This window comes from Ovis canadensis, chromosome 1, assembly GCF_042477335.2.
Source record: "Ovis canadensis isolate MfBH-ARS-UI-01 breed Bighorn chromosome 1, ARS-UI_OviCan_v2, whole genome shotgun sequence".
Lineage (NCBI taxonomy): Eukaryota > Metazoa > Chordata > Mammalia > Artiodactyla > Bovidae > Ovis > Ovis canadensis.
The window spans coordinates 91835320-91847164 of NC_091245.1; the positions used below are offsets into that span (position 1 = coordinate 91835320).

General features: G+C 42.0%; 1 protein-coding gene and 1 pseudogene across 2 annotated transcripts; one reads left to right on the forward strand and one right to left on the reverse strand.

The window, feature by feature from the left end:
• LOC138446416 (large ribosomal subunit protein uL1 pseudogene) overlaps window positions 1–11845 on the forward strand; it is a 94137-nt pseudogene that overhangs the window by 76283 nt on the left and 6009 nt on the right.
• BCL2L15 (BCL2 like 15) lies at window positions 533–11837 on the reverse strand. Of its 2 annotated transcripts, XM_069601254.1 has the most exons (6): window positions 11352–11658; window positions 5453–5646; window positions 5217–5377; window positions 4781–4902; window positions 1554–1778; window positions 533–667 (listed from the first exon to the last, which is right to left on the reverse strand). In XM_069601254.1, the coding sequence occupies exons 3-6, from the start codon at window positions 5341–5343 to the stop codon at window positions 650–652; spliced, it is 492 nt and encodes a 163-aa protein (XP_069457355.1). In that variant the 5' UTR covers window positions 5344–5377; window positions 5453–5646; window positions 11352–11658; the 3' UTR covers window positions 533–649. The 2 variants fall into 2 exon arrangements, with proteins under 2 accessions (XP_069457355.1, XP_069457365.1); XM_069601264.1 differs by lacking the exon at window positions 5453–5646 and having other exon boundaries at window positions 11352–11837.

Sequence of the window (11845 nt, forward strand, 5' to 3'; positions counted from 1 at the left end):
TATTCTGTAGTGATAGAAACGCAGTGACTGGTCTGTTGCTTTTTGGCCTTTCTAATAGAAAAGCAGATGAACAGACTGCTATTTTCTTGCTTCCAGCCTTGACAATAGATAATATAATTTGGCTCCAGTGAAATTAACATGAGATTTAGGTTATGAATTTAAAAGAAAATCCTCAACTTAAAATAACAAGATTTTCTAAACCAAAGATCTCCCTGAAATGCTTTAGACTGCAAAATTAGTAGACAAGATGCCTTATCAGAGGATGGAGCTAAATCTGATGGAATGGTTCACTGTGGGCTCCCTTTTCCCTACACTGTCTCCAGCAACCTGCCCTGTTGCCTGGAACTCCACTTCTAAAGTCATTACTTTGCATCTGGAGGTCTTTGTTGCACTAAAAATCTCATTAAAACTACGGTGTCACTGTGGAAGACCCCTCATGTAAAAACAGAAAGTATAAAAATCTCTGTAGACCTCTGGGAGATGCTCCTAACTTTAACAATCAGTAGAAAAGAGATTATTCAGCTAAATTAAGTGCTGTACAAGAGAAAGGGTTTTTATTTGGTTGTTTCTTGATTTTAATCACCAGAGATCAATCATCCGATCAGTCAAAGAAGTCCTGTTCAGGCTGGGAAACAGCTCCATCTCTTCCTCAGCCCTCCAGATTTTCCTAGGAAAGACAATGAATATCCTACAGTCAAAGGGATGGTCTTCAGGAACTCCCTTAAGAAACCAGAAAGACCTGTAGACACCTCAAGGGAAGCCCGCTCCTATTAAGGCTTTTGCTCATCCTGGAAATGAAAACACATGTTCCACAGAGCAGATGCTCTAAGGCAGAGGCTTAGAACGCCGCCTATCGTTACCACCACAGCAGATGTCATTGTTCTTGGTTAGACAATAGTAAGGTGATTCTGAACTTCCTCAACATACACCCAAAAGATGTTAGGGGAAGGAGATCCAGAAACTTACCAAGGGGTAGAGCAAAGTCAGACTGACGTTACAACCTCACCATAAATATAATCACAGATGATTATGTGAAGGAAGTGGAAATTAGTTTGACAAAGTTAGCAGTCAGTATTTTAGGCAACCTGCCTCTGGGGTCCAGGGCTTCCCCGGCAGCTCAATGGTAAAGAATCTGCCTGCAATGCAGGAGACAGTGCAAGAGATGCAGCTTCGATTTCTGGGTCAGGAAGATCCTCTGGAGGAGGGCATGGCAACCCACTTCAGTATGCTTGTCTGGAGAATCCCATGGAGAGAGAAGCCTGGGATGCTGCAGTCCATAGGGTCGCAAAGAGCTGGCCATGACTGAAGCATGCACACTTGGGGTCCAAGACCTGCTGGCTGAGCTTCTGACTGCTCCCCTTTTCCATGGCAACACCCCACCCCCCACCGAATAATCCTGTCATTTTCAGCAAAGCTGGAAGTCCTATTTACCCACATGGTTTCCAACTGACAGAAAGAACCATGAACTGGAGTCTCAGGTATTAATATAAATATATATATTAATATAAAAACAATGCCAATATCCAGCAAAGACAGGGGTCCAAAATACTTACCCATCCTCCCTGGCCCTGGATGTACTCTCGGATGGCAGTGTTGCCATTGATCATATTCGTCATGGGCCTCGCCAGCTGTCCTGCCACCTCAGGATTCATGCGGACCACATGTTCAAGAAGCTTCACAGACACTGCCAGAAAGGCTCTCTCGTAAGCCAAGCTGGAATCTTGGGTACACCAGGCATTGCTGAGAGATTTCACTGTGTTCTGAAGTACAGTAACTGCCTGGGGAAAGACAGAAAATCTATCAGTGGAGTATCACTAAAAAAGTACAGGAGGCTAGAGTTGCAGGAATCCAGTAAGGCAAGTGTTTCTCAAAGAACGGCAAGGACACATTGGTTGTATTTAAGGTAATCTTTTTTTCCTTGATCATATTTTTAATTAAGTAAATTTATTTTGAGATAATATTTTTTCAAATGTTTTATTTTGTATTGGGATATAGCTGATTAACAATGTTGTGAGTTTCAGGTGAACAGCGAAGGGACTCAACAGTATATATACATGTATCCATTCTTCGTCCAACTCCCCTTCCACCCATAAGGTAATCTTAAAGAGTAAATGGATAAACTTTTCTTATTGTAATATTTTTTAATTTATTGCAATGGGTATTAGGAAAAAAACATAAGTAGCCCATCAAACCCACAATTTGCTCAGGATGGAAAAAATGATTAAAGAAAAAAAAATGATTTGAAAGAAAAATCCTAAGTACATGATAGTAGAGCTAGTCAAATCCTGAATGTCTAGCTTAAATGACTGAAGTCTTGGAAACTCTAAAGTAAAAAATAGATTAAGCTTTTCCTCTTCCTTTATCCTTCCCCGAAAGTTTGATTCAAAAGCCATTATTTGGGGCCAGTGAAAGTGAAAGTTGCTCAGTCATGTCTGACTCTTTGCGATCCCATGGACTACACAGTCCTTGGAATTCCCCAGGTCAGAATACTGGAGTGGGTAGCCTTTCCCTTCTCCAGGGGCTCTTCCCAACCCAGGGATCAAATCTAGGTCTCCCACATTGCAGGTGGATTCTTTACCAGCTGAGCCACAAGGGAAGCCCTAGGTGGGGCCAAGAAAGATTTCTGTGGTGTGGCACAGAGGGCCCATGGTAGTCAGAGCAGGGTGTCAGAACCCAAAGAAGCTGAGAAGGGCATCCATGGTGAGAGTGCCCATATCCTGGTTTCCAAATTTTGTTCTCTGTAAAAAGAAATCAGAGTTCCCGGGAAAATGGCTAATTTCAGGTTGTGGCTTGGAAAATACAAGATCTTCTGTAAAAGAAATTAAAGTAGTTCTTGGAGAATGATAGGGACATGCCAAAATCACAGTCCAGACTGAAAGGACTCCTACTGGTAGAATCTGGGGCAATTCGGGCACACAAATAAATAATGATAGCAACAGATTATAACCCACTGAATAAAGTAGGAATTCATGAGTCCACATTGAAATAAAAAATAAGGTCAAAATATGAAAAGGCAGTCAATTTTATGGTGAAGGAGAGAAACCTGCCATTTGGTGGCAAGCATGCTGTGGTATATACAGAAATGGAATTATGTGGTACACATGAACCTTGGGCTTCCCTGGGGGCTTACAGAGTAAAGAATCTGCCTGCAATTTTATGGTGAAGGAGAGAAACCTGCCATTTGGTGGCAAGCATGCTGTGGTATATACAGAAATGGAATTATGTGGTACACATGAACCTTGGGCTTCCCTGGGGGCTTACAGAGTAAAGAATCTGCCTGCAATGCCTGAGACCTAGGTTTGATCCCTGGATGGATCCCCTGGAAAAGGGAATGACAACTCACTCCAGTATTCTTTTTTTTTCAGTCCAGTATTCTTGCCTGGAGAATCCCCATGGACAGAGGAGCCTGGTGGGCTACAGTCCCTGAGGTCACAAAGGGTCAGACACGACTGAGTGACTAAGCACACACACGCAGTTTCCTTATCTGCTTAAATGGATATTAAGTCAGAAAATTGAGGACCGATCAGCAGTCCCCAACTTTTTTGGCATCAGGGGCCAGTTTTGTGGAAGACTGTTTTTTCACAGACTAGGGGTGGGGGATGGTTTCAAGATGATTTAAGCACATTACATTTATTGTGTACTTTATTTCTATTTTTATTACATCAGCTGTACCTCAGGTCATCAGGGATTAGATCTTACAGGTTGGGGTCACCTGGCCTATAGGTTCTACAATCTAAGTTGTGTGAATACAGCAAGTGGACAAAATTGGGTTAGATGTTTGCTCTTACAATGTTATACATACATGGGGAAAAGCTGCACTACAATTGTTTCTATGATGCCTCATAAAGTAGTGTAAGGATTAAATGAGATAATAAGTGTAAAACATTTAGAATATTGTCTAACACATGGGAAGTAATGAGTTAATACTAGCTGTCATTATTGATATTAATCAGCAACCTCATCTAAAACATGGTCTATGGTATTTATATCCAATACAGAATCCAAGAATCAGGACTCTGATGAAAAGCCAGATACACCTAAGTGGGCTGCTGTAAGTACTTATTCCCCATTGTATCAGAATTGTCAAATGCCTATCCTTCCTGTATATAATTTTATTGCTGGATCTTGTGGGGAAACAAGATGCCCACTACCAACAAAATAAACGCTTCCCTTGTGACTGAGCTGGTAAGAAGTCCGCCTGCAATGCGGGAGACCTGGGTTCGATCCCTGGGTTAGGAAGATCCCCCTGGAGAAGGGAAAGGCTACCCATTCCAGTATTCTGACCTGGAGAATTCCATGGACTGTATAGTCCGTGGGTTCACAAAGAGTTGGGACATGACTGAACGACTTTCACTTTCACCAGCAAAATATTTTAAAAGGTGCTAAAAGAATAGAATGTTTTACCAAGAATAAAGTGCTATATATATATATATATATAGAGAGAGAGAGAGAGAGAGAGAGAGAGTGTGTGTGTATATATATATATACACACACACACACTCTCTGCCATAAAACACAGCTCTGATGAAAAACAATCAGAAACAATCAGAAGGCTGATGAGCCTGTGCCAAAAGCTTTTCACCTCAATATCACCTTGTCTTTGATTAACTGCTAAAGACTTAGAATTGAAGAATTCCTGCTGCATCTCCTTGGATGCAATAAGCCCCCAAATTTTTCATAGAACATTTGTAGTCACAGTTGTATTGGCATAGTAAGAGAACGGTGTCTGAAATCGAATAAACAAGAAGCCAACAATAGAAAGAAGTAGTGGAAACTTGACCTGTCCCCCAGTGGTTTCTGCGATGACATTTCTGGCAGAAGCTTCCAATTCTCCATTGAATTTGTCACCCAGCATCCGAAGGCGACCCGCAATGATGGCCACATCAAAAGAGGAAACCTCCCCTAAAACAGATGGGGCACAGTCACATTTATCACAATGCCTAAAGTGATGGCAAGCCCCAGGGACCTGGGCATTGAAGAAAGTTCTCTAGATTTCTAAACAATCCAGTCCCCATCCTCCCAAGAAAATCTTTACTATAGCGTCAACACCAATAGACAAAAAATTCTCCCTTTGCTGAGAATCTCTTTCCCTGCTACAGGGACTTCAGATATTGCTGAAAACTTAGTTTGCCTTTTGAGACTTCAGAGGAAATAAGTTAGCAGATTCCGATTTTCTTACAGACTTGCAATTACCACCTCAGGCCCAGAAGCCTTACCTGCATCTGGTTCCTCTGCACATTGTAGGGTCCGGTTACCAACCTGCCAAGCGGGGCCTAAGAAGTCGGCGAGGAGAGCGTCCACTATGCATGCCGTTTGTTCCTCAAAAGTTCGGGGGCTCTTCATTTTAGATGTATGTTTGCAGTCAAGTTTTGCTTTCCTACAGAACAAGCAATTCAGTTCAGCAGGAAGTCAGAAACCCTGGTAAACCAGATGTGTCCTCATGTAAACTTACTTAATGGGACGTGGGGTCCTGGAGTCTTTCCTTCCACCTGTCTTCAAAGCAGCTGCTCAGAAAGGGCGAGACTGTTCTACAGAGCTCACCCGCACACAGCTGGGGAGGCTTATTGAAGACTTTCAGTTCCCTGAGAGCCACACCCAAGCCACGGTTAATGGATAACTTACACTAGTGAGATAGCCAATCCAGAACTGAAAGAGACAAGGAAGAGCCTCTTGGGTAATAATCATTAAGAAACTTCCTGTTGGGTTCTGGGTATGGTCTAATTTAAAGAAAGAAGTTTTTGAAGTTATATTACACAAACATTCAACTCCTGACAGCATTCATTTGCCACAATGGCACACTGATCATTGACTGAGTACCTGTGTGTAAGGAACTGCACATACTTGGCATATAAATAATCCAGAAAAATGACACAGATGCAGTTCCTATCCTCATGGGCTCACACATGGACATAAATGACAGATATTAAGTAACTAATCACATAATTTCTTGTGCTTATTGAGATATAGTGTGTAATAAGGAAACAAACCAAAATAAAGAAGGCTTCCTTTAAGTCGTAACATCTGAGAGGAGCTCTGAAGGACAAGTGAGGACTCATTAGGCAAAGAGGAGGAGTAAAACCATTCCAGATAGAGGGAACAGGACATATAAAAGCTGAGGAGATGAATAAAAATTGGGGCATTTGAGGAATTGCAAATGGGCATAATACAAAGTATTTCACAGGGAAATAATGAGGATTAAGTAAGATAATGTTATGTGGAAGGGTCAAGCAGCATCTGAAATACGTGTGTGTGTGTGTTAGTTGCTCAGTCACATCCAACTCTTTGCGACGCTATGGACTGTAGTCATCCAGGCTCCTCTGTCCATGGGATTCTCCATGCAAAAATACTGGAGTGGGTTGCCATTCCCTTCTCCAGGGGATATCCTTGACCCAGGTAAACTGGGTCTCCTGCTTCGCAGGTAATTCTTTACTGTCTGAGCCATCAGGGAAACCCATCTGAAATATAGCAAGAGTTAAATGTCTTTCTTTTAGCCCAGGGTCTAATCACCGAGATGAAAGGAATCTGGGATCTATTCTCTAATAGAATTAAGTGGGGTCTTCCAACAGGGCTGGACTCCATCAGTGTTTTACAGGTTCTCAGGACTGGACACTTATTTTTAGTGGTTGCCTTCTTAATGGAGCTACACCTAGATTCTGGGTTTGTGTCTCAGAAGCAGCACTCAAACCTATCAACTTTTCCAGGGTATTCTGACCTGGTGAACTAGCAGGATGACATTCAAGCATAAACAGTAAGTTAATTGTTCAAAGTGGAATTTCTAGCTTGCAAAATAATCAGAGCCAATCTTCTGCTTTCTATTCCATTCTTAAAAAAAAAAAAAGATCATACATTCCTTTGGGACTAGGAATTATATAGCTAAAGGGTCATTTTTATTTGTCGTTATCACTAAAGCTAAAAACAGTGTCTAAGTAGCTTTCAGACCTCTAATGTCAGAAGATTCTGCAAAGATAATTCTAGGCCAATGTCCTTTCACACTAGAGCTAGCCACTGACAAGTTAAGGATTCCAAAAAATACATTTATGACATACTCCCAAAATAATACACAAAAACAAACAAACAAAAATTGTAAGATACAATCCAGCTGGTGTTAAATAGCCTCCCCAAGGTAAGTGGCATCAGTAAGCAGTAGAACAGAAATTTAAAACCAAGTATGTCTTACTATCAATAGTAAACCTTTCCCCATAATAATAACCCACCTTCCTTATTTCACTACTGGTATACATATGGGCAAATGCAATTTTGGGAATCTAATCTTTGCATAATCTTATATATCCTTTACATTATTTCGTACAGTCAATGGTATAAGGCTAGAGAACCAAAGTATATCTTTCATGAGCAATGTGGGGTAAAACTTCCTCCTTTATTTATTTCTCTCTGGGCCTTCAATGGAATACCCTTCCAACCATTCCTTCCCCTCCCTGCCCCCAGCCCACATACTCTTCACTCGTGTAGTTCAAATATTGTACTCTTAATTATTACTGAAAAATGAGGCCAGAATTTTTTCACTTTCACTTGTTTCTCTTGTTGCTCTGGTCATCTTTTTCCCAAAGCCTCATCTCATTATATCATTAGCTCAAAATCCAGGATCTTGTCCTCTGCACCAGGCCTGCACGTGAATGAGGATCCTGGGGTACAGCTCCTCTCAATGTGATGACCTGTAACTAAGAAAAAATGTTCTTTGCCTCCTCACCCCCAAATACTCAACCTATGAAAAAGTGATAGAATAACTGTAACAGAACTCCAATTCAAAAAGGAGGGAATGGAGGCATCTAACAGTTGCTGGTCCATAGCTGTAAAATGATCATCAAAGTGAAGTCGCTCAGTCGTATCTGACTCTTTGTGACCCCATGGGCTGTACCCTACCAGGCTTCTCAGTCCATGGGATTTTCCAGGCAAGAATACTGGAATGGGGTGCCATTTCCTTCTCTAGGGGATCTTCCCGACCCAGGGATTGAACCCGGATCTCCCACATTGTAGGCAGATGCTTTACCCTCTGAGCCACCAGGGAAGCCAAAAATGATCATCAGGAACTATGTAAATGATTGCTTCTGTAATGTTCCAAAGCACCACGGTCATTGGCGGGCCCTCATTATATGTGTCACCAACTAAGACCTTAGAAGGACATTTTTCTAAAAGTACAGTATCAACTACCTTCATAGATTTTAAAGATAAGCATCTGCCTATATCATCAAACCAGTCTATCTGCAGAGACTAGAGAGTGCTCCTAGGGAGGAGGAATATTAAATAATTAACTTTATTTTATGAAAGTAAAAGTGTTAGTCACTCAGTCACGTCCAACTCTTTGGGACCCCATGGACTATAGCCCACCAGGCTCCCCTGTTTGTGGAATTCTCCAGGCAAGAATATTGGAATGGGTTGCCATTCCCTTCTTCAGGGGAGTGTTCCTGACCAGGGTTCGAACTCGGGTCTCCTGCACAGCAGGCGGATTCTTTACCATCTGAGCCATTAGGGAAGCTTTATTCATTTTGCTTGTAAATGAGTAAAACCAGGTGATAGTTAAGAAAAGTCAGTTCTTCACTGAGATGATTTTTAAATTGTTGCTTCTGTTATTCAGTCGCTCGGTCATGTCTGACTCTTTGCAACGCCATGGACTGCAGCTCACCAGGCTTCCCTGTCCATCACCAACTCCCAGAGCTTGCTCAAACTCATGTCCATTGAGTCAGTGATGCCATCCAACCATCTCATCCTCTGTCATCCCCTTCTCCTCCCAACTTCAATCTTTCCCAGCATCAGGGTCTTTTCCAATGAGTCAGCTCTTCCCATAAGATGGCCAAAGTATTGGAGCTTCAGCTTCAGCATCAGTCCTTCCAATGAATATTCAGGATTGATTTCCTTTAGGATTGACCGGTTTGATCTCCTTGCTGTCCAAGGGACTCTCAAGAGTCTTCTCCAACACCACAGTTCAAAAGCACCAGTCCTTTGGTACTGGCCTTCTTTATGGTCCAACTCTCACATCTGTACGTGACTACTGGAAAAATGATAATTTTGACTATACTGGCCTTTGTTAAAAAAGTGGTGTCTGCTTTTTAATATGGTGTCTAAGTTGTCATAGCTTTTCTCCCAATGGGCAAGCATCTTCTAATTTCATGGCTGTAGTCACCGTCTACAGTGATTTTGGAGCCCAAGAATATAAAGTCTGTCACTATTTCCATTGTTTCTCCATCTATTTGCCATGAAGTGATGGGACCAGATGCCATGATCTTAGTTTTCTAAATGTTGACTTTTAAGCCAGTTTCTTCACTCTCCTCTTTCACCTTTATTAAAAGTTTCTTTTAAGTTCCTCTTTGCATTCTGCCAACAGGGTGGTGTTTTCAAAAGCAACAGTTTCATATTCTGCTATGCTTCTCACTTTACAGGAAAGCAACCAAGTAGGGCTTAATATTCTAAAAGCTCCTATAGTTAGGATCACTGTAGTTAACATTCAGTTACTGAACTGTACCTAATTTTCTTTGGTTCAGCAATTCAGTGATAACCCTTAATTTTTTAAGAAGTCAATCAATTTACTCAATTTCTACCACTTACATCCTGTTCCCTTCCAACACTTAAAACTGACAGCACTTAACACTTCGACTTTGTTTTAGTACCTAATTAAACATTCAGTTTAACTGAATAAGTCAAAATATGGAAAGTGATTCTGAAGCTGTTCTGATCCTCCTCCTTTCAGTCCCTGGGGATCCAGGATCCAGATCTGTCTTTTTCAACTGTGGGTGATTTTTTACTTCCGTGGTAACCTGGCAACATCTGAAGATATTTTTAGTTGCCACAACAGGGGTTTGGGGGCATCTAATGGTATAGATCAGAGATTCTGATGATTATCCTACAGTGCACAGATAAACCCCCTACAGCAAAGAATTATACAGCCCCAAATGTCAGTAGCACCACTTCTGAGAAACCCTAGCCGAAATGGAATTCCATCTATTATCTTCTATATGGTCGACGCAATATAACAAAACACACTTCAAACACCAGTCTACAAATACCATCAGAATCTAATTATTCAAAACTTACAGCCATTCATTCAGTACTATTTATTGAGTAACCATTATCTCATAGGCACTGTAGACAGAAGGAAAGAAAGATAATCACTGTCCTTAAAAACTGTCTGGCAGAGACAGACAACTGACTAAATCCAGGTCCTTGCCAGAAAATTCAGCACTATCTGTTTCCTATTCCTATTAAAAGCTTAGCTGAGAGAAATCATAGGCAAAGCATTATTTGAAGGATATGCAGTCCATCTATGGATCCAGGTAGAAGAGGTCCTTTAGTTAAGCTGGATGATATTTGGGTCATAGTATCTTTAGTTCTTGAAGAATGCCCTCACTAAGCTTCATATTAAAATTATGCTCTCTGTTCAGACTGACGAACACCACAAGAAAGTCATGTGAAACACTTTACTAACTTGCCACACAAGTATTCTACATACCATTCAGTGCCATCCGTGTAAAATTACATGTAAATTTCTTTTAGAAATTAGAATTGAAATATTTATTTCTCTCTGGTGACAACTACACAATCATTTCTCTTTATTCTGGCTGCTTCCAGGTGGCGCTAGTGGTAAAGAACCCGCCTGCCAATGCAGGAGACGCAAGAGATGCAGGTTCGATCCCTGAGTCAGGAAGATCCCCTGGAGAAGGGCTTGGCAACCCACTCCAATGTTCATTCTTGGAGAATCCCCACAGACAGAGGAGCCTGGTGGGCTACAGTTCACGAGGTCACAGAGTCAGACATGACTGAAGCTACTTAGCATGCAAATCACTTACAAAGCTAAATACAACCTCAACTGTATCAACTATGTAGGCTCTTTCAGCCTGGACATTTGTATACTTTCCCATCCCTAACCCAGCTGGTCTTAACAGGTATTCTTATTTTTCCTATGCTGGGTTCTCTGGTTATTTTTACTTTACCATCAGTTTATTACATCTGTTTTGGCCATAAGTTGTCTCCATGTACAAAATGTGGTCAGTTATGAAGAAAATTAAACATGAGAAAGAGTGACAAGAAAACAATTAGAATAGTACTGCTGTGCTGTGCTAAATCACTTCAGTCCAGCTCTTTGAGACCCTATGGACTGTAGTTTACCAGGCTCCTCTGTCCATGGGATTCTCCAGGCAAGAATACTGAAATGGGTCTTCTTCCAGGGGATCTTCCCAAACCAGGGTTCGAACCCACGTCTCTTACGTCTCTTAAGCTGGGTCCTTTAGCGCCACCCCAATAGTACTGCGAGACATATGCACTGACTGCTTTCACAGCTTGAATGAAACCCCTAACGAAGGCAGCGAGGGTCACAGAAAACATCCTGAAAGAGCTCATACCTGAACCGAACACCAAAAGACAGGCTGCTGCTGCTGCTGCTGCTGCGTCGCTTCAGTTGTGTCCGACTCTGTGCGACCCCATAGATGGCAGCCCACCAGGCTCCCCCGTCCCTGGGATTCTCCAGGCAAGAACACTGGAGTGGGGTACCATTTCCTTCTCCAATGCAGGAAAGTGAAAAGTGAAAGGGAAGTCGCTCAGCTGTGTCCGACTCATAGCGACCCCATGAACTGCAGCCTACCAGGCTCCTCTGCCCATGGGGTTTTCCAGGCAAGAGTACTGGAGTGGGGTGCCACTGCCTTCTCCGAAAGATAGACTAAGTGTTACTTAAAAAGATATGAGGGTGAGGAAATATTCTAGGCAAGAAATAAAAGCACAGAGATAAGAGACAGCTGAGTATATTCAGGGAACTGCAAGTGCTTTGCTTTTGCCAGAACACGGGGTATTCTGGTGAGCATTGAGACACGGCACAGAGGAGGAACTCTGGAGACCAAAA